General features: G+C 44.3%; 2 protein-coding genes across 4 annotated transcripts; one reads left to right on the forward strand and one right to left on the reverse strand.

The window, feature by feature from the left end:
* The first annotated feature begins 1,463 nt into the window (after positions 1-1,463).
* aco1 (aconitase 1, soluble) lies at positions 1,464-13,838 on the forward strand. 3 transcript variants are annotated; one of them, XM_071334455.1, is made up of 22 exons: positions 1,536-1,602; positions 2,866-2,965; positions 3,239-3,379; positions 3,599-3,767; positions 3,980-4,117; positions 5,037-5,106; positions 5,278-5,461; positions 5,736-5,875; positions 6,161-6,332; positions 6,677-6,777; positions 7,054-7,170; positions 7,370-7,529; positions 7,797-7,932; positions 8,313-8,397; positions 8,593-8,749; positions 9,050-9,174; positions 9,402-9,506; positions 9,752-9,894; positions 10,172-10,319; positions 10,602-10,724; positions 11,471-11,656; positions 11,962-13,838. In XM_071334455.1, the coding sequence occupies exons 3-22, from the start codon at positions 3,253-3,255 to the stop codon at positions 12,076-12,078; spliced, it is 2,703 nt and encodes a 900-aa protein (XP_071190556.1). In that variant the 5' UTR covers positions 1,536-1,602; positions 2,866-2,965; positions 3,239-3,252; the 3' UTR covers positions 12,079-13,838. The 3 variants fall into 3 exon arrangements, with proteins under 3 accessions (XP_071190555.1, XP_071190556.1, XP_071190557.1); XM_071334456.1 differs by having other exon boundaries at positions 1,581-1,602; positions 2,881-2,965; XM_071334454.1 differs by lacking the exon at positions 2,866-2,965 and having other exon boundaries at positions 1,464-1,602.
* Positions 13,839-15,891: 2,053 nt separating this feature from the next.
* On the reverse strand, positions 15,892-17,560 carry LOC139534927 (FRAS1-related extracellular matrix protein 1-like). The gene is made up of 5 exons (XM_071334463.1): positions 17,448-17,560; positions 17,019-17,214; positions 16,490-16,587; positions 16,315-16,401; positions 15,892-16,208 (listed from the first exon to the last, which is right to left on the reverse strand). Exons 2-5 carry the CDS (start codon positions 17,162-17,164, stop codon positions 16,021-16,023), a joined length of 519 nt encoding a protein of 172 aa, XP_071190564.1. The 5' UTR covers positions 17,165-17,214; positions 17,448-17,560; the 3' UTR covers positions 15,892-16,020.
* Positions 17,561-23,166: the final 5,606 nt, after the last annotated feature.

Here is a 23,166-nt window from a genome sequence, read left to right on the forward strand (position 1 = left end):
TAGCATTAGCATGCAGGGTTTATATACATCATTGGCTTGGACTCCTAATCTTGGTGATTCTGCATATTTTACAATATCACTGGAACAAGCTGCAAAAAACACTCAAACTAGACATTTGTATCTTGATCTCTTCATTCAAAGACTCAATCATGGACACTCTTACTGACAGCTGTGGCTGCTTTGCGTGATGTATTGTTCTCTACCTTCTTGCCTTTGCGCTGTTGTCTCTCCCCAATCATTTTTGTACCATGTTTTGTGCTGCTACCATGTTGTGCTGCTACCATGTTGTTGTCATGTGGTGTTGCTACCATGTTGTGCTGTCATGTGTGCTGTCATGTGTGCTGCCATGCTATGTTGTTATCTTAGGTCTCTTTATGTAGTGTTGTGGTGTCTCTCTTGTCTTTTTTTATTTTTTCTTTTTTTTTTCTTTTTTAAATTTTATCCCCTTTTCTCCCCAATTTTTCGTGGTATCCAATCGCTAGTAATTACTATCTTGTCTCATCGCTACAACTCCCGTACGGGCTCGGGAGAGACGAAGGTCGAAAGTCATGCGTCCTCCGAAGCACAACCCAACCAGCCGCACTGCTTCTTAACACAGCGCGCCTCCAACCCGGAAGCCAGCCGCACCAATGTGTCGGAGGAAACACCGTGCACCCGCCCCCCTCAGTTAGCGCGCACTGCGCCCGGCCCGCCACAGGAGTCGCTGGAGCGCGATGAGACAAGGATATCCCTACCGGCCAAACCCTCCCTAACCCGGACGACGCTAAGCCAATTGTGCGTCGCCCCACGGACCTCCCGGTCGCGGCCGGCTGCGACAGAGCCTGGGCGCGAACCCAGACTCTGGTGGCGCAGCATAGCGCGCCACCCGGGAGGCCCTTGTCTCTCTTGTCTTGATGTGTGTTTTGTCCTATATTTTTATTTTGAATCCCAGCCCCCGTCCCCGCAGGAGACCTTTTGCTTTTTGGTAGGCAGTCATTGTAAATAAGAATTTGTTCTTAACTGACTTGACTAGTTAAATAAAGGTTAAATAATAATAATGTTTTTAAAATTACGCACACAGAAGCAATTGCTAAGGTGGTCCAACCAATGATGCACATAAACCCTGGATGACTATCAGGGGGTGCTGTATTGAAGCCATCTTGGTACTCTTCCTAGAAATGCATTTATTAATGTCTACATTCATTTTTGACACGTTTATTTTATTACAGACACTTTAATGCATACTTTTAAATGATATTATGTAAGCTAAACATAAAAAATTTAATATTACAAATATATAAAACATTTCCCTTAAAGTATTTTTTAGAGAGTACTAATGTTCCTGTCCCCACTACAACAACAAAAATACTTAAATACATGTAATTTTGTCCTTGAAACATTGAATTGAAATACTGTAGAATTCCATTCATTAATTCTTATGGCGGACTGCTCCTACTTGGGAGTGTCATATGACCGACCGGTGCCTTCAAAGCCTCTCAATGGCCAATACATAGCGTTAGCAATTCAGGATTTATATACGTCATTGGGTCCGACTAGCTAGCTACCAGAACAAAAAAAATAAAATAAACATTAGCTTCGCTTCAACTGTAAAGAGAAGAAGTGGTATGTGTGACTGTTTTTTGCAAATATTTGGAATCTTCACCATGCTTTCAAAGTACATTTACTGTATTTAAGTTATTAAGGGAGAGTGCTGTGACTCAGCATAACTGGTTAGTAACCGGTGACGTTGATTGCTATTCAAAGCTAGCAAGATACTTTAGCCAGCTAGCTAAGTCAACTAGCTAGCTCCAGTAACTAACTCGTTTAGCCAGGCGTAGGTATAGTTATAGTTAGCCGCTGTTAGAAATCCCTAAATGTCTCTCGCTCGCTCTGTTATCTTGTTTAACACTAGGACCGCACAAAGCCTGTTGTTAGCAGTGTCTGGTGTGGGAGACTGTCAGTTCAGGACCCAGTCTTGGTCCCGATGGGTTAGTCTACTATCTTGAAGTTGAGTTTAGTCGGATACTATTTCCTGATTGCCTCAAAGCTAGCTTTATCAACTTCTCAGTCTAGTATGACGGTCTTAGATATCGTGTAACAAATAACAGGCCTAACATCCCCCTGTAAAATCCAACCCATAATATAATCTCATTCTATTTCCCATTCTAATATAATACAAATGACCTGTTCCAGACACTACTAGGATATATCTTGGGCTAACCATTTAGTTAACAACTTTAACATGTACACGAACATTTAACATACGCTTACTTGAGAAAATGTATTCCCCGGGACAATGGAGAATGTAGAGTTATATTTCAACATCTGGGTGTTTGTTAATGGATACTGTAACAGGGCTGTACTTGGAAAGTTGCGAGAGTACATTGCTGCACAAGGCTTTCTTAGGTCATCATGAGTTGACTGTTTTTTTTAAACTTTCCCTTCAATTCCATTTGTCCTCAAAGTCACAAGGGTGCTACAAAGATGCACTGTCTTATCAGAGGTCCCCTTTGACACAGATACATATGGGGACACGTATTAACCTTGGGTACCCTTACATCACAAACATCTGATTACACATTCATAGAGGCTGATGTTGTTTGCGGATTTCACTGTCTGTTCAATCTTGGCAGAGAATCTTCATTTTTAGGCAATAGGCTTATGCTAATACTTCTAGCCTATTCCTATCAAGCCCGATTTGTAGGCTATTTGGTTGCACTTTCCTGAGTATAAAAAGGATGTTAGATAGGGATTGGTAGTGAATTAGTTCAAACCACAGTTTGAACAATGCTCAAGTTTTTTCCACTTATTGAGTGATTAGCCTAATTTAATACGCAGCAGAGGATAGTAGTAATCCAGAAATATTGTATTTTGGCTAATTCACAGGTCTGTTATACCCAGAATTTAGCTGGAATCGTACTTCCCTGTCTGTCCGTGCTGAAACTTCCTTGACCTAACAGATTCTCCCGTAAAAAGATAAAAGGCAGTAAGTAGCGATTTTCACCTACACACAGGGGAGGAACCAGAAAATTCCAGAATACTGGAATTCTTTGCATTTGGTTGTTATGTTTAATTTTTTTTATTTTTAATTTTTTTTTTATTACAAGTACCTGCGCAATGGGGCAACCACAGAGCAGGCTCAACTTTCGTGACTGCTCAGGTCACTTGTACTGTGCAATAGGGCAACCCTTAATGTCAATCCCTAAGAAGTTGCAACTGTTTTAGTTTTTGACGCTGAACCTTGAATTGTTTCCTCCAGGTAACCCCAGGTGTATGTGTGAGAGAGGGAGAAAGTCTACAGCCATGAGTAATCCTTTTGCACACATAGTTGAGGCTCTGGACCCAAACAACCCCGACCACAAGTTCTACAACCTCTCAAAGCTTGGAGACCCCAGATATGGTAGGATATCAAAGTACCATAACCCCTTTGGCAATTGTTGGTGAGCATGGTTGGTGTACTAGGCTAAATTCAGGAAATGTACTGACATTTAGTTAATTTGAGTAAATGCTCAAACTAGATTTATTCTGATTCATGAATTACATTTCAGTTAATTGCACTGTCACTATTTTTGTACTTCAACCCTGATGGTTGATATGAAATGCTTCCCTCCTCCTACAGACCGCCTGCCATTCTCCATCCGTGTGCTGCTTGAGTCGGCTGTGAGGAACTGTGATGGGTTCCTGGTGAAGCGGTCAGACGTGGAGAGCATCCTGAACTGGAAACAGACCCAGACTCAAAGCGTAGAGGTGCCGTTCAGACCTGCCAGGGTCATCCTGCAGGATTTCACGTGAGTTAGACCACATGGTGTATCAATTCTGCAGGTGTGCTCATGAGAAATCTTTCATGGTAAAATATGCCGTGGTAATATCTGTATTGTAAACTGGGAAAAGCTGATGGGCAGGTATCCAAATTGAGGTGGCTTTTCTTTCCCTTTTTAAAGGGGTTGCTTTGAATAGTGAATGGATTTATATTATAACTTGTCTCTCTTTCCTCTTGCAGTGGAGTGCCTGCAGTAGTGGACTTTGCTGCGATGCGCGACGCTGTGAAGAAGCTGGGTGGAGATCCAGAGAAGATCAACCCAGTCTGTCCAGCGGACCTTGTCATTGATCATTCCATCCAGGTGGACTTCAACAGGAAGTAAGTCTAGGGGGTCAGATCTGTGTGTGTGTGTGCGAGGGGGGGGGTCAATACAAGTAGGGCTGAACATCATAATTAAGTGAATTTCCATTCAGGAGGAATTGTTGTGAATTAGAAGTTTATGAATACTGGTCATTTCAGTGAAATACTGCTACACAGGCTAATTGCTGGAGAAATTATTATACCTTTTTACTACATATTTATGAAGCAAACACAGGCTGATGTGTAAGCACAGTGGAATGTTCTGTAGGGTGAGCTTGTTTGTTGGACTTTGCTCTTAAGAGACTTAGTGGAGCCTGTAGATTTCGACATTTCTGTCGACCACCAGTCGTCATAATGTTGCATAACGCTGAAATAATGACACCTACATTGTGACCATGCTGAGTCTCCAAGCTGACATTGTTGCAAATATTAACTGCTATTTTGTCCCGAGAGGTATAAACCTATAAAGCAAAATATTCCAAATTCCCAACGCTGATACACTGTTTCTTACAGATTTGTAATTTTGTGCTCATTCTACTTTCAAGTAAACATATTAGGAGATGTACATTATGACATTTGTGTAATTTTCACTTGGAACTTAAAAGAAAGCTTTTGGCTGGAGTTTTATTTTGGTATTTGTTTCAGTAGTCAATTGTTGATATAGTTCCAAAATGTTTAGCATGTCAGCAATCAAGTTTTCAAGATATGTACTGTAACTTTCAAAATACAGAAATCAGGCCCCAATTATGCATTTTGCATCATATGATGCAAAACTCATCCAGCGAGCCAGATTTCTGTATTCTGAAAGTTACATATCTTGATTGCTGAAATAATCCTCAACTCCTTTCCTAGATGTTTTACTTTTATGAGAACTGATTACGACGGATGTGTTTTTAAGAAATGCAGATTGAGTCAATTTATATTTTTCTTTTCCCAGGTCTGACAGCCTCCAGAAAAACCAGGACTTGGAGTTTGACAGAAACAGAGAGCGATTTGAGTTCTTAAAGGTATCCTTTGTCCACCATTCAAAACCTGTAGTTTAACTCATAAGCCTTTCATAAAGGCCACACAATTTAAAACACACATGGCCCTCTTTCAATCATAGCAATAACAATATCATGTATAAAACCCACAAGCCTCTCTAAACTATTGATCTTGATCTCCCTCCTGTTCCACAGTGGGGCTCCAAAGCATTCCAGAACATGCGTATCATTCCCCCCGGTTCGGGGATAGTGCACCAGGTCAACCTGGAGTACCTGGCCAGGGTGGTCTTTGACCAGGACGGCTACTACTACCCTGACAGCCTGGTGGGCACCGACTCCCACACCACCATGATCGACGGCCTGGGCGTGCTGGGCTGGGGTAATTACTAGATTGGATTATGTACACTGTTAAAAAGATAAATGGGATTGACTCAAATCATTGCTAATGATGTTAAAGGGATAGTTCACCCAAATTACACAATTACTGCATTTACAATTTACTGGAGTTTATTTTTTATTTTTTTCAAGTGGACAGTACTTAGCTACCAATAAACCAAACCCCAAAATGTCGTTGAGAAAATATGAGCTATCTTGCCATGCTACTGGAATGTGCCCAGAGCTGGAATAAATCCTGTCGAACATGTTTGTTGTAGGTGTGGGCGGGATCGAGGCGGAGGCCGTCATGCTGGGCCAGCCAATCAGCATGGTGCTCCCCGAAGTCATCGGCTACAGGCTACAGGGCACCCCCAACAAGTTCATCACCTCAACCGACATCGTCCTCACCGTCACTAAGGTAACTGGTTACGCGGTTCCACGACTGCCACTGTTTTATCAATGGACATCTCTTTTGGACAAATCTGTCTAATCAATGTAGCTCAAGGCATGAAATGATTCAGTAAAGTAGCCCTATCAATGCTGTTGGTTTGGAGAATTGTGTTGATTTGATAAGGGGATAAATAAAGTTGTATTGACTAGATTAGTTGTAGATAAACAGTGGCAGCAATTTCATTTCACCAGTGTATGTCACATAGAAACACTGTTTGTCTGAGTGTCCCATTCTCTCCCTCCGTGCACACAGCACCTGCGCCAGGTCGGTGTTGTGGGGAAGTTTGTGGAGTTCTTCGGGCCAGGTGTGGCACAGCTGTCCATAGCCGATCGAGCCACCATCGCCAACATGTGCCCAGAGTACGGCGCCACTGCAGCTTTTTTCCCTGTCGACCACATCAGTCTTCAGTACCTGGAGCAGACAGGTGAGATATCCACACCAATGCACATGAGCAGCACTTGTCTATATTTACAATGGGCGTTTCTGATTCCGATGGAAAGCAATACAGATATTACATTGGCCTCTTTTTAAATTGCAAACTTTCAAACAGCCTTTGAATGTTACACCACCTACTTAGCGGAGTAATTTCTCTCCTTTTGTAATGGCAAAAACCTTTCTGAATACATTTTAAATGTAAAACGGGGATGATAATAGTAGTATTAAAATCCTGAGGGAACTGTAGATGTAACTGGCAAAGTCTAATTTACTTCATGTCTGGATTCTTCATTTTCTTTCCTCATTCCTCTTTCCCCTGCTCACTCTGCCCAGGGAGAGATGCTGAGAAACTGGATTACATCACCAGGTATCTGAAAGCAGTAGCCATGTTCAGAGACTACAGCAACTCCTCCCAGGACCCTGACTTCACCCAGGTACTCTATTCCACAGTGGATCCTTTTCAAACACCTTTAGTCATTTAGAAATTAGGACTTGTAGTTTCTGGATGCATTTGATGAAAGATTGTCAGGCATGCTAGACTAGCTATGGTGACTTTTGGAAGTCATTCAGTTTTGAAAATGATTTGACAAGTGTATGACTGGAATGTATTTGTAAAATGATTGGCATGTCTCCCTTTTAATCTGCTCCTTTTGCTTTCGGTCTCATTGTGATTTTCCCTCTGTGCCGCCTCCTCTCTCCATCCTATGCAGGTGCATGAGCTGGACCTGAGCACTGTGGTTCCGTGCTGCAGTGGTCCCAAGAGGCCTCAGGACAGGGTGGCTGTGTCGGACATGAAGACTGACTTTGAGGCCTGCCTGGCAGCTAAGGTAATGATGACACCTGCTTAACACTGACTTTTTTGGTATCTACATGCTAATAGCATCCTGTTATCTCAAGTCCTTCCCTTTTTATATTTGCATGTGTGTGTATAAGGTGTGCACAGAGTTAGAAAACCTATAGGTCATATATAGGTGCTATAGGTGAGCCCACTAGCTTTTCTAACTCTGTGGATGTGTGCCATTGCAGCAAGGCTTCAAAGGTTTCCAGGTGACTCCGGAGCTTCATCACGTGAAGGTTCCATTCCAATACAATGACAAGGAGTACAGCCTCTCCCACGGCTCAGTGGTCATCGCTGCCATCACCAGCTGTACCAACACCAGCAACCCCTCTGTTATGCTGGGTGCTGGTACGTATCCCTCGCTCCATACCTCATACCCTGCGCTGTCTGGGTTGTGTTCGTTAGACACCAAGGAGACACAATTGACGGAAACAGAGGGACTACCTGGACTCCAAAAATAAATGTTGTTTTTGCAGCAGATAACAAAAAATGTTTCCAAAGTTTTCGTTTTCGTGCCCCAATGACCACACCCCAGCTATCAGCGGCTGTAATTTGACTAATATCTGGGAAGTTGCTCAGTCAATAAGGTTGAATTGGCTCTGCGTTGCTTTTCAGGTCTCCTGGCGAAGAAGGCCATCGAGGCTGGTCTGAGCATGAAGCCCTACATCAAGACCAGCCTGTCTCCCGGCAGCGGAGTGGTCACCTACTACCTAAAGGAGAGTGGCGTCATGGACTACCTCTTCCAGCTCGGGTAAGGCACTCCTTCCTGAAGACTAATTGTCTGGAGAATGAGGGGTTCAGCTCAAAAGTCTTTGCTAGCTTCTTTATCCTCCATTTCAGGATGACGGTATGTGACGTATTTAAGCAATAAGGCCCGAGGAGGTGTGGTATATGGCCAGTAGACCACGGCTAAGGGCTGTTCTTATGCGCAACTCTGTGGTATATTCGCCATATACCACAAACAGCTGAGGTGCCTTATTGCTATTATAAACTGCTTACCAACATTATACTTTTTTTTTTTTTATCATACCCATGATATACCATGGCTTTCAGCCAATCAGCATTCAGGGCTCGAACCACCCAGTTTATAATTTCCTTTTTGTCGGTATATGTTATTTTCCCCCCCGTCAGGTTTGAAGTGGTGGGTTATGGCTGCATGACATGTATAGGCAACAGTGGGCCCCTCCCAGAGCCTGTGGTGGAGGCCATTACTCAGGTAACTACTGACTTTTAACATTTTACACCCACACCTGGGCTGTGTTCATTAGGGCATGCAATGGAAAACATAATTTTTTGGGGGGTGGTCCATTTAATCCCCCTGTTTCAGTCCGTTTTCTTCTTTTGGGTGCCTAATGAACACGACCCTGCATGGTCAATGGCTACAGCTCCTCACACGTTCCTCTACCTTCAGGGAGATCTGGTAGCCGCTGGGATCCTATCAGGTAACAGGAACTTTGAGGGGCGTGTCCACCCCAACACACGAGCCAATTACCTGGCCTCTCCCCCGCTGGTCATTGCCTACGCTATCGCCGGAACCGTGAGGATTGACTTTGATACAGAGCCCATTGGTGAGTGTCCTCAAACCAACGCCGTGCATTGGCAATCGTTCTGTAGTTTTTCTATATAGCATTCACACCAGTGGAGGCTGTAATGGGTGGAATTAAATGAATCGAGGGGATACCGTTCCATTCATTCAATTCCACCCATTACAATGAGCCAAATCCTCCAATTTTAAGGTGACACCAGCCTTCACTGGTTCACACATACACTGTTCCTGGAGCTCTCAAGACGTTTCAGTAGATTGGGCTGTCGGTGCTGATACTGGTTTCTGTTGTTTCTCTCTCGCCGCCTCTGGTTTCATGGTGTAGCTCTGAACAACAAAGGGAAGGAGGTTTTCCTCAGGGACATCTGGCCCACACGGGAGGAGATCCAGGCTGTGGAGAGACAGTTTGTCATTCCTGCTATGTTCAAAGAGGTTTATGAGAAGATTGAGGTCAACTAAACTCTTTGGATATTCATTTTATATGATTTTTCCCCTGGTTTGATTGTGTAGACAAGTTGATTAGTGGGGAGGGGTTAAGTAATGCTAGAAGGCCATAAAGTGTAAAAATGTGTGTCAATAGGTTACTTTTTCAAGGTATTGGTTAGTACATTAGTGTAAAGAGCTGTTGTCTTTGTAGTTTTGATATGGGACTGTTCTACCTTGCTCCGCCCTGTCAGAAAGTGAATGAACGCTGGAACGCCCTCAACGCCCCCTCAGACAAGCTGTACACCTGGGACCCCAAGTCCACCTACATCAAGTCTCCACCCTTCTTCGATGGACTGGTACAACACACTAACCTAATGCTGTCATTGTAATGTCTGAGTTCTTTCCCATCGGCTTTCAGGTTTCGTTAAAGGGATAGTTCAGAGAAAGTACATATTTATATATTTGTTTCCAAGTAGTCTATGGACAAGGAGAGACTGCAATCCACAACTAGACACTTTTACCAACTGCTAATATTATAAAGTCATTGTCATTCATGCAATTCCGCGGAACTACCCCCTTAACCTTTCGGTGATTTATTCAGACCAAGGAACTACAGACCCCCAAGTCCATAACTAACGCCTACGTGCTGCTGAACTTCGGTGACTCTGTGACCACAGACCACATCTCTCCTGCTGGGAACATCGCCCGAACCAGTCCTGCAGCACGATACCTGACCAGCAGAGGGTGAGAGATGGGAGGCAGTCACTATTTCACATTACTAATAGTCTTTTTCATACTACTGAGCAGAGCTGTACTGCACTTGCCTGGTAATACACCCCCCCCATGGGTGGAACCGTGCTGGAAAGGATCATGCGGAACGAAAATATCCCAACCAGCAGAGTATACGTTTCTGGTCCGCATGATGGTGTGAAATTTAACGCTGTGTTTTTTAGTATGTTTATGATAGAGTGAAGTTATATGAAGGGTCAAAGGTTTAATCTTTTATCCTTTGCCCTGGCAGTTTAAACCCACGTGACTTCAACTCGTACGGATCTCGGCGTGGCAACGATGCTGTGATGGCTCGGGGCACGTTCGCCAACATCCGTCTCTTCAACAAGTTCCTGAACAAGCAGGCTCCGCACACCCTGCACTTACCTTCTGATGAAACGGTAAGGCCCTGTAATAATTATCAATAATAATCTCTGTACTAGTCTCTTATAATGTAAAAAATCTCCTGATAATGTTAGCCACCAGATTATGTAAAACGTTATTACATTATCAGATGAGTAAATTTTTTTTAGCTTATGTAATAACTTACATTTATTGTATGTTTAGAGTTTGTTCTTGTATTTTCACTGCATATTACAGTTTCCTTGTTGTATAGCTGTTATATGTACTCTGGTTGTCCAATTGAATCAATGTGTATTCTTGGGTTGTCTGTTTCTCTACAGCTGGATGTGTTTGATGCTGCTGAGCGCTACCAGCAGGCTGGCCACCCCCTCATGATCCTGGCTGGGAAGGAGTACGGATCGGGCAGCTCGAGAGACTGGGCCGCTAAAGGTCCCTTCCTCCTGGTCTGTCTCCTCTTATCATAACTGTGTTTTGATATGTTATCTGTTATACATTATTACGTTATTTTTTTACATTACCTTTTGATAATGTATGGTGTTGTAGATTAGAAGAATGTATGGAAAAAAGGGATTTGAATGCCTTTGCCTGTATGATACTTTCCATTAGCCAAGATAAGATTCTGATGAGCTGTGTTATTGAACAAACATACAATTCAAAGTAGGGACAATGTACACAGAAGCCATAAACATCAGATGGCACCATGAGAAAGACAGTAAAGAAAAAGACACAATTAGCAAGACTCTTGAATAATTTATTCAACTTGTTTTGTGCTTTTCAAATAATCTCAAAGCTCTTTAAAGCACACACAAAATACAAGTCATTTAGAAAAACATCATGAGATGGACAGTCATTAGAAAGTTCATGGCTTGAGTGGTCATCTGAAGGAGGTGGTCAAGCTGGGAGAAAAAGTCCAGAGGCAGGTAGGAAGCACGGTCTCATCAAGGTGTCTCACTGTTTCTGGCTGCTCCGTAGTATAACTTAGTCAGATTTAAGTTTTAGCTATGGCATTGCAGTCCATGGACTCTGTAGTAAGTAGGTAGCTAGCTACTCCTTCACTACTACCAAAATGAAGCACCCACTTGGATGATGCCATGGCAGTCATGTATAATTAAGAGTTTCTCGGAGGGTGGGCTGCAGGGATACCCCCATGATACCTCCCTGATACCCCTCTTCTGTGCCCCTCTCCCAGGGAATCAAGGCGGTGCTGGCAGAGAGCTATGAGCGAATCCACCGCAGTAACCTGGTGGGCATGGGGGTGATTCCTCTGGAGTACCTGGCTGGGGACACAGCAGACAGCCTGGGGCTGACAGGACACGAGCGCTACACCGTGGTCATCCCTGAGCCACTCACACCCAGGATGATTGTTGACATTAAGGTTGGTCTGCGTGGTGATAAAATGGGATGGGAAATACTGGACTGAGGAAGGGTTACCAATCATTCATATGGTCAATTTTGCAGGAGTTTCTAGATCCTTTCATGACACAGCTAACAAATGGAACTTAGTAGTTTCTGTTCACTTTCTGTGGCAATACTTTGTATATAGTAATGTGCTCATATTTTACTATTATTTTGTAGTGTTAAATTAAAGTATACTTAGCTGGGTAGCTTACTCCTGGAGCATACGGCATCAACAGCAGTTATCCTAATATCCTACTGCTCTCCTTTTCCCTTCCGTCACAGCTCGACACGGGCAAAACATTCCAGGTGAGGATGAGGTTCGACACGGACGTGGAGCTGACGTACTTCCACAATGGAGGCATCCTGAACTACATGATCCGCAAGATGTCTGAGAACTAGAGAGCACACCGTCGGGACCAAGTCATGCTGAACACGAAAATCCTCCATGTAGAAGGCGATACAGAACATGCTGAGTCCCCCTCTGTTTCTGTTCGATTTTAACATTTGGTTTACATAATCTTGTGGTTTTAGTGCATTAATTGGTCCCATACTTGATCCATTGCAGGTCGGAATGATGGAGTGAGTCAGAAGTACCCCACAGCACATTTAACACTGGTATGATGTACACCTGGGTTTAAATAGTCTTAGCTTTCTTAATCAAGCCCAGCTCAAGTGTTTGAAAGAAAACAAATACTTTTTTAACCCAGGTCTTGTATGATGTGACGACAGTACAGTAACCACCCTACCTCTTTGTTGCCAAACCAGTGGTTCACCCACCCTCATCCCTCCCACCGTCCATGCTAACATTAACTAGCCATGCACACAAACCTAGTCTGCCCTGGTTGGCTGTCTTGTCCAGTTGTTACCATTGTCGGTTCAAAGCTGCCAGTCACGGCCATCTGTTCCTACCAGGGTTGTATTTGTTGATTTCATGTCTTATATGTTATTTTACAAACTGCTGCTGTGGTGAAGCAGACATAGGCTGCTTCTGAAATGGAGCCCTATTCCCTTCATAGTGCACTACTTGTGACCAAAATGTGTGCACTATATAGGGAATAAGGTGTTAACCCCAGACACTGTAATAGGTTGGCTTGAGTTGGCTTCGACTCCTGACAACGAGGGTGTTGTCTTTGTATTATGAAAAAGAGACCAGCATAGTTTATTATAATACCTAAGTTTAATTGCCTTAAATGGTAAAGTTGACATTAACCCTCGCCTTTTGAGAGGAACAGTATATTGTGTGTGTGCCTCGTTTCTTTTAAATGCTGCCTCAGTGCAGAGGTATGTTTTTACTAGATCACTAATTTCAGTCTTGTCTCTGTTTCATAAATCGACTTTTCTTTCTTAACCTGTTGATGTTGGCAATAGGACTTATATGATTTTGTCACAGTGAGTACTTACTACTGTTGGTGAGTAGGGTTGCAACATTTTAGTACATTTCCAGAAATCCCTATTAGGATTTCTGTGAAGTTACCAGAATTGTGCAACCCTATTGGTGAGTGTGGCTGGACTTAATTCCCAGTTGCCGGTGTGACAGGGAGGCTAGTAAATCAAATTAATATAATCATGAATTCCAAACTGAATGAAGTTTCTTAGCTGAAGCGAGAATTCATATTTTCTCTAAGCACTTGGGGTTTAATGGACCAAATAGTTTCTATCAATAAGGACGAAGTCCTACTTTGAGATTCTTTTCAGAAGGTACTTGTTTGTGGTATGGATAAAGTGTATGTTTTTCCCCCCAAGGTTAGCAGAAGGAGTCTGCTACAAGGCCACACCGGGGCTAGTGGTAGTCTTCGTCCTTCCTGTTTTTCTTTCTGCAAATAACTGGACATATCCACCATATTGCTGTCCCCTATCATGTATTTTCAGTGATTGCATAATGTTATCAACAATCCTGTTATGAAATGGCTAAGGGGCAGAGTAAGACTACATTTGTCAAATTTAATACACATTCATTTGACTTAAGACAGGAATGTTCTCTAAAAAACTTTTGAAAAAGGAGAGCTGCACATTAGGACCTCAGATGCAATAATTGAATAACCACGTTTCGACAGACAAGCTGTCTTCATCAAAGTATATTCTCCGCTAGCAAGCACCTCGCCTAAACAGGTGTGCGGTTCTTTCGCCTCTAATAAACTTTAACTTCTACATAACTCAAATGCAGCACTGTTGTCAAAATAATTGTGCATTATTAGTATTTACAGAAATGCATTGAAGACCACTGGATTTTGAATAATAACATTCTATAGGAATGGCACACACAATTACATTTAACTGGAATTTGAAAATAAAATACATTCTGTACAATAACTGGCTAAAATGGTGCAAATATCACAATGTAATTTTAGTAACCCTAACCCAAAACGGCATACAAAGCTGTATCAAAGTTAACATTTCTGTGGCATAATATGTAAAGTTGGCACCATGTTATTCATAAAATAACTTGTCTTTTTATACAGAAATTCAGTATTCCTCAAACCCAGTTATGACTTATTTCAGACATGACAGCCTTGCTACCATCATGGACATACATTTGAATACAGCCTTGCTACCACTGAGACAGGTCAAATAACACTTGGAATGTACACAAGAGGTATCAATTACTCATACACAGATGACCAGTGCAGCAGTTATAGCTCTCAGTAATTAGCATAATGTTACACAGGTGAACGGTACTATACATCTCTAAAGCTACTGCACATTAAATGGATAGTTCATATTCAGAAGGGTAAAGAAACTCATGTAATTTGAGTGTACTATCCCTTTAAACTACTGGAGCTGGAATAGTGTTTAGGAGCAGATTGACATTAGGGACACCACCCCGTTCACGAAAAGGTTCGCTCCTTCAGACCGTGAGTCACGTGGCCTATCTTGCTATATAAAGCAGCAGGCCTGCCAACATGCACGCATTTTGCGTACCAACTACGTAGTTATCTGTCCATGTACGCAGGTGATTTTCGAGTTAAAAGTACGCAGAAATGAATAGTCTGATTTTTATTTTTAAATTCTAATAAATAAAAATCCAGAGTGAATCTGACAACACTATTTTCGAGGCAATGCTTCTATATAGATGTTATCAATTTCGAAAATATGAAATTATGTATGCTCTGCCAAGAAATACAATAGGCACCTTTACATAGGCTGAAACACCGTACTCCTCTAGCGAACAGAGTTCAGATTCCCTTTGCGGTAGCCAGTTTGCGGTCGATGCGATTATATGTTTTTGTTTCTATGTTTTCAAAATTGTGTTGATTAGCGACCAGACTCACAAACAGCGCGCGCACAATCGTGCGGGGGAAGAAAATCCCAATTCGGCACGTGCTACGCGCGTGAGTTGAATCTCCAATTTGCCGTGAGTGTCTGGTACTCTAAAAAGTTGGACAGGGTTGGCAGGTCTGAAGCAGGCAAACCAGCATCGAGGCATTCAGTTACTGTTCTATTGAAAGTTAGATTGGGCAAAACGAGTGACCTTAGCGGCTTTGAGCGTGGTTTGATCGTCAGTGCTAGGTGCGCCAGTTCCAGTATCTCAGAAACGGACGTCTTCCTGGGCTTTTCACTAACGACAGGGTCACCGAGAATGGTGGGATAAATAAAAAAACATCCAGTCAGTGGTAGTCCTGTGGGCAAAAACAGCTGGTTGATGAGAGAGGTCAAAGGAGAAAGGCAAGAATCGTGCAAGCTAACAGGCAGGCCACAAACAGACATAACGGCATCTCAGAACGCACAACTCGTCAGTCCTTGTCATGGATGGGCTATTGCAGCAGACGTCCACACCGAGTTCCACTCCTATCAGCTAAAAACAATAAGAAGCAGCTCCAGTGGACTATTGAGGAGTGGTTAAACATTGCCTGGTCTGACAAATTCCAGTTCCTGTTGCATCATGCTGATGGCAGAGTCAGGATTTGGTGTAAGCAGCGTGAGTCCATGGACCCATCCTGCCTGGTGTCAACAGTACAGGCTGTTGCGTACCACAGCGTATCTGAACATCGTTGCTGACCAGGTGCATCCCTTCATGTCTACAGGGGGATCTGACCCGGCACTAGATGGGTGTACCTAATAAACTGAGAGCTTCAGCAGTGCATCTGACATGTTTGCTGACTTGAATTTGCAACTGATGTTTAGTGCACTACTACTATTATAACTCTTAATTGAAGCTGACCTCTTAATTAGTCTATTGCTGTAGTACCACCATGTTATTTGGGTACCTTTAGGTAATCGGTTGATTAGCTGTATGAATGCAGCTTGTCTTGTGAGGGTCAGCTCCATTCCTGTTGCAACGGCAGTGGAAAGAAACATAGTTCTGTTTCATATCATGAATACAACGTAGAGATCTCTCTTGGCTCACGTCTTGACGTAGCGATGTCCCCTGCCAGTCTTACAGTCTCTGATCTGCCGATTGGCCCTCCTCGACACCAGAACACACCTCCTGGTGCTCTTGCCTCTGGCCGGGCTCTTCCTCCAGTTGGTGTAGGTGACGGGCTCTCCACTCACCCACTCCCAGCGTCCCCTACTCTCACTGTCGTTCAGTCCTGAGATATGGAGAGGACAGTGAGTGAGGTGAGGTAGATGCACGCACACACATGCATGTTGAGTCACTTTTCAGCCAATGGAGATAGAACAGGATACTTATTTGACCTATCCAGAATGGTTTCCGTCCAGTTAAGTCCAACAGCCTGTCCATATCAGCCTTGGAGAAAATGCCCACCCGATTGGCTTGGTGACCTGAACCACAGGAAAAATAAGAAACTTTAGTTTCCTACAACAGAAGGGCACATTCTATCAAAATAGGTTACATGTTCCTTGTTCTCACCTCTCCATGTCGCCTTGCGCTCGGTGCTATGGACTATGGAAGTGGCAGTAACCGTTGTGATAAGTCCAGCCCTTACAACACGTCTGTGCACTGACCATCTGTGTTGGTGAGGAGGAATGGCCAACCAATGAGGTTACTGAAACATGAAACAACTGACATACAGGGTCGGTTTCCCTGACACATATCAAGCTTAGTCCAGGAAACTGGCCCAGAATGTTGAGATATGATTCCCGGGTAACCCATACTCAACCCTGAAATAGTGTACGTATGACATTCACAACACAATTGGGTAAATGTTAGGGGTCAATGGAGGCTGGTGGGAGGGCTATAGGAGGACAGGCTCATTGTAACGGCTGAAATTAAGTACAGTAAATGGAATGTAGTCAAACGTGGTTTCCATATGTTTGATATTGTTCCATAGATTCCATTCCAGCCATTACAGTGAGCCCGCTCCTCCCACCAGCCTCCACTAATGGGGGTACATTATTTGCTATTCTTTTTCAGGCACTATCCATCTCAGGTTGATTACCTCATTAGTGGAAGCCCAAGGCTTCCAGGAGACCCGTTGCAGCATAGGAGCCGACCTGAGCTCTGGGCTCCCGAGTGGCGCAGTGGTCTAAGGCACTGCATCGCCATGCTAGAGGCGTCACAACCAGCTGTGATTGGGAGTCCCATAGGGCGGCACCCAATTGGCCCAGCGTCATCCGGGTTAGGGGAGGGTTTGGCTGGGGTAGGCCGTCATTGTAAATAAGAATTTGTTCTTAACTGACTTGCCTAGTTAAATAAAGGTTAAATAAAAAAGGCTCAAGAGAGTAGTTGGAGAGAATCTATCATGGTCGATCATGTTTCTTGATGTAAATACATATTATGTAATAAAGAAAATGTGATAAATAAAATACCAATTTAGACAAACACATTGTTACGCCAGCATGACTGTACTTCTGCCCAAAAGTCTCACCTTTTCCTGAGCCCTGGAGGTGCTGCCCAGCACGGCCTCCTCAGGGGACACCAGTCAATTCAAATGTCTCCTACGCATCCTCCAGTTGGTCTTGGGTAGTCTCCATCTGCCAGCTCCTTTTGGACACACCTTCATAAAGAGCAGAGGTTTTAGTTTCTAATCTATGCTGGTAGTTCAACATCCCACTACAAAGCCATACACACCAGGATTAAACTGGATTAGGCTGGAAGGGCTCAGAATGGAATCCAGTGGTCACTGTGACTTTCTCACCTAAGATACTAAGAAAAAGAGATTCCAAAAGTGACATTCATCGCACTATAATTCATTTAATGTGCCATCTATCACTCAATTCCCTAGATGACAGGACTTGGTATAAGAATCATAGGCTGTTTTAAAAAGGGATAGATAAGAAACCCTGATGGTGATGTACGAGGACTCTGCCACGTTGTCTTTCCGTAGGATGTCCAGTGAGACAGCGCCCTGGTTGTCATATGCCTGGTACTCAGTACACAGTACATACCTGGTACTCAGTACACAGTGGATGCCTGGTACTCAGACACAGCCAGCTCCACGCGAGACCACTTCAATTCCAGTCTGCAGCAGGGAGCCATGAGGGACAAAAAAATTGTTTTACACACCAACCAAGGATTGTGCATTGTCTTTCCAAATTGGTTCCGTGTGATGGTATCTTCTTTCATTAGAAGAATACAGGACATATGTTACATAAAGAGACTAATACAGTCGTCGAGGACCATTTACCAAATCTTCATATAGTATGTATGTGACCATTGGTTCTCCTCCCCTAACTGACCATATTAATACTATTTGTGTGGTGCACGGAGCAGCATCTTACATGTGGGAGGGTCCAGTGTTCCCTAGAGGATCAGACACTCTGAAATTCAGGCTTGTCAGAGCTTCCGTTGCTGGGTCTATGATATACACAATAGTCCTCTGGCTCTGGTCCCTCCCTTTGTTGCTGGGCAAAGCTGCCTGCAAAAGCACAGTTTACTGAAGAGCAAACACAATGAACCTGTTTATGGGCAATGGTAACGGTCTTTTTTTGAAGTGGCACTGATGGCCAAATTCAATGCATTTAGATGAATTATGAGTAAAATAAAATAAAATATTCAACTGAGGGAAGGGGGCCTCAAGCCCCTGGATATGGGGCCACACCTGTGATAGTGCTTTCCAGGTAACCGAAGTATGGTGGTCTGTGGATGTGGAAGGTGAGGTCTTCATCCTTGGTGCAGGCGTCCTGCGCTCTCAGCTCCCGGGACGAGAGGTAGATCCCATAGCGACCGCCATAGCGACCGTCAGACAGAACTTCAGCTTTCCACAGAGACAGCACCTGCACCTGCCCAACGGATCATTCTGGAACATGTTCAAAACCTACTTATTATTTAGATTCCATTACTAACGAAGAAGTTGCTGTGCTGATTTATACCTGTATGAATAGACCCCTCCAGCTAAATATCTGGGCAGAGGTGTGTATGCAGATGAGTATGTCCTACCTGAATAGTGAAGTACACAGGCTCCGTCTGAACCCTCCCCTCCAGCAAGAGGCCCCTGTTGGTAGTATGTGAGGCTGTGAATGCAATGCGGCCCATCTGTGAGGGGCCACCCCCATGCCTGTAGGTCACCTCCAACAGGTCCCACTGGGTGAAGTTACTCCCGGCAGTGAACGGGACGCCGCCCCAGAGCAGGCTGTGCCAGGAGGAACAGGAGGTCACGGGACGGGGTGTCGGAGTCAGACAGGACGAGTGCGTCGGGGGTCACTGCCATGGAGGAATCCTGGGGGACTCTTAGGCCGCCGTTACACGCCAGCAAGGGCAGGACGTTGCCGGTGGTCTCCACAGAGATCTCCAGGGTGCTGTTACGGGTGGCCTTGCCGCTGCTGACTACAAACCCGTTAAAGAACGGGGTAAGGCAATAGACCTTATTCATAAACAATAGATACTAAATATACCTGTATATTAGGTAAGGTTGTGGGTGTGAACCTAGGGTATTATTGCACCTAGCTTGCATTGTTCGATACATTTGATAATTTTTTTGATTGTATATTTTGAAAAGCAGGTATAACCATTTTTTGGCGCTTAATGAACACTGTAAATGTAATACAAAAAGTGATTTCACAGGATATGTAGGTGTGCATAAATCAACTTAGAATTGACCCCTAAGAGAGTAATTGTATATATTGGAAGAGGTGTTGCCATTACTGTAGTGTCTCCAGCGGTTCTGTTGTTGTGGACGTAGCCCACCAGGTTGGCAGCGATGTCCATCTGGCTGAAGGTGCTGATGGCCACCACGGGGTGTTTGATGTACTCCATGTGGCTGTTGCCGGGGTGGGACCGTGACCATGTCCAGCAGCGCCTCGGGTTTGTCTGTACCATCTGTCACCAGCAGGACGTCTGTTGTCAGGACCACACACTCGCCGCGGCTGGTTTTCACCGGCTTCACGAAGACGGAAATGATTCCAGAAAAATTGTGGCTATAGCACTGACAATGAACTCATGTCATAAAAAGTGCCATTTGGTAGTCTGTCTGTCCACAAACCTTTATCCATGTCCTGGAGGGATATGTGGACTTGCTGTGAGGGGGAGTGGTTATTCCCATCTAGCAGGTGGAACACAAATAAGTCCTGTATGGCAGGGTGTGGCAGGGAGCTCGGCCCCAGTTGTGTACTGGGCCGTACTTACCACCCTCTGTAGTGCCTTGCGGTCGTCTGCGTTCCAATTGTTGTACCAAGCCGTGATGCAAATCAAAATCTACATTTTTGATCAAAATGTTATTTGTCACGTGCGCTGAATACAACAGGTAGACCTTACCGTAAAATGCTTACTTACAAGCCCTTAACCAACAATGCAGTTCAAGAAATAGAGTTAAGAAAATATTTACTAAATAAACTAAAGTAAAAAAATTCAAAATCAAAAAGTAACACAATAAAATTATACAACAATGAGGCTATATACAGGGGTTACCTGTACCGAGTCAATGTGTGGGGGTACAGGTAAATGTGTGGAGGTAATTTGTAAAGTGACTATGCATAGATAATAATGTAAATAGTCTGGGTGGCCATTTGATTAATTGTTCAGCAGTCTTATGGCTAGGGAGTAGAAGCTGTTAAGGAGCCTTTTGGTCCTAGACTTGGCGCTCTGGTACTGCTTGCCGTGCAGTCGCAGAGAGAAGAGTCTATGACTTGGGTGACTGGAGTCTTTGACAATTTTTGGGCCCTTCCTCTGACACTGCCTAGTATATAGGTCCTGGATGTCGGTGATGCAACCGGTCAGGCGGTGATGCAACCGGTCAGGGTGCTCTCGATGGTGCAGCTGAACTTTTTAAATTTAAATTTTACCCCCTTTTTCTCCCCAATTTCGTGGTATCCAATTGTTAGTAATTACTATCTTGTCTCATCGCTACAACTCCCGTACTGGCTCGGGAGAGACGAAGGTCGAAAGCCATGCGTCCTCCGAAACACAACCCAACCAAGCCGCACTGCTTCTTAACACAGCGCGCATCCAACCCGGAAGCCAGTCGCACCAATGTGTCGGAGGAAACACCGTGCACCTGGCGACCTTGGTTAGCGTGCACTGCGCCCGGCCCGTCACATGAGTCTCTGGTGCGCGATGTGACAAGGATATCCCTACCGGCCAAACCCTCCCTAACCCGGACGACGCTAGGCCAATTGTGCGTCGCCCCACGGACCTCCCGGTCGCGGCCAGCTGCGACAGAGCCTGGGCGTGAACCCAGAATCTCTGGTGGCACAGCTAGCGCTGCGATGCAGTGCCCTAGACCACTGCGCCACCTGGGAGGCCCCTACAGCTGAACTTTTTGAGGATCTGGGGACCCATGCCAAATCTTTTCAGTCTCCTGAGGGGGAAAAGGTGTTGTCGGGTCCTCTTCACAGCTGTGTGGGTGTGGGAGTACCATGTTAATTCCTTAGTGATGTAGACAGAGGAACTTGAAGCTCTCAACCCGCTCCACTACATCCTCCTCCGTTTCATGTAGTCCACGATCAGCTCCTTTGTCTTGCTGACGTTGAAGGAGAGGTTGCTGTCCTGGCACCACACTACCAGGTCTCTGACCTTCTCCCTATACAGTGCATTTGGAAAGCATCAATATACCCCATAATGACAAAGCGAAAACAGGTTCAGAAATTTTTGCAAATATATAAAAATAAAAACAAAAATACCTTAATTAAATAAATATTCAACTCAACTCAGATGCATCCTGTTTCCATTGATCATCCTTGAGATGTTTCTACAACTTGATGGGAATCCACCTGTAGTAAATGTAATTGATTGGACATGATTTGGAAAGGCACACACCTGTCTATATAAGGTCCCACAGTTGACAGTGCATGTCAGAGCACAAAAACCAAGCCACGAGGTCAAATTAATTGTCCGTAGAGCTCTGAGACAGGATTGTGTAGAGGCACAGATCTGGGGAAGGGTACCAAAACATTTCTGCAGCATTGAAGGTCCCCAAAAACACAGTGGCCTCCATCATTCTTAAATGGAATAAGTTTGGAACCACCAAGACTCTTCCTCTTGGCCGCCCAGCCAAACTGAGCAATCGGGGGAGAAGAGCCTTGTTCAGGGAGGTGATCAAGAACCCGATGGTCCCTCTGACAGAGCTCCAGAGTTCCTCTGTGGAGATGGGAGAACCTTTCAAAAAGGACAACCATCTCTGCAGCACTCCACCAATCTGGTCTTTCTGGTAGAGTGGCCAGACGGAATCCACTCGTTAGTAAAAGGCACATGACAGTACGCTTGGAGTTTGCCAAAAGGCACCTAAAGGACTCTGACCATGAGTAACAAAAATGCCAAGCATCACGTCTGGAGGAAACCTGGCACCATCCCTACGGTGAAGCATGGTGGTGGCAGCATCACCACAGGGACTGGGAGACTAATGAGGAATGAGTGAAAGATGAACTGAGCAAAGTACGGAGAGATCCTTGATGAAAACCTGCTCCAGAGTGCTCAGGACTTCAGACTGGGTCGAAGGTTCACCTTCCAACAGAACAACGACCCTAAGCACACAGTCAACACAACGCAGGAGTGGCTTCGGGACAAGTCTCTGAATGTCCTTTAGTGGCCCAGCCAGAGCCCGGATTTGAACCCGATAAACATCTCTGGAGAGACCTGAAAATAGCAGTGCAGAGACGCTTCCCATCCAACTTGAGAGAATCTGACGAGAAGTATATGTGGGAACTCCTTCAAGACTGTTGGAAAAGCATTCCAGGTGAAGCTGGTTGAGAGAATGCCAAGAGTGTTGAAAGCTGTCATCAAGGCAAAGGGTGGCTACTTTGAAGAATCTCAAATATAAAATATATTTTGATTTGTTTAACACTTTTTTGGTTAGTACATGATTCCATATGTGTTAGTCATAGTCTGGATGTCTTCACTATTATTCTACAATGTAGAAAATAGTAAAAATAAAGAAAAACCCTTGAATGAGTAAGTGTCCAAACTTTTGACTGGTATATCCATGTCCTAGTTCAGCCACAACTTCTGAAAAAACATAGGATATTAGGTCCCGTTGATAGGATAGTCATGGTTTGTTCTCCAGTGACTGCACGTTTTCTAGTAGGACAGAGGGCAATGGCGGTCTATTTACTCACTGACGAAGTCTTGTCATGGTGCCGGCTCACCTGCCTCTCTTTCTCCGCCGCTTCCTCTTTCGATTCCCGGGGATTAGGGCCTGGTCCAGAGTAAGCAGA

This window comes from Salvelinus alpinus, chromosome 11 (assembly GCF_045679555.1).
Source record: "Salvelinus alpinus chromosome 11, SLU_Salpinus.1, whole genome shotgun sequence".
NCBI lineage: Eukaryota > Metazoa > Chordata > Actinopteri > Salmoniformes > Salmonidae > Salvelinus > Salvelinus alpinus.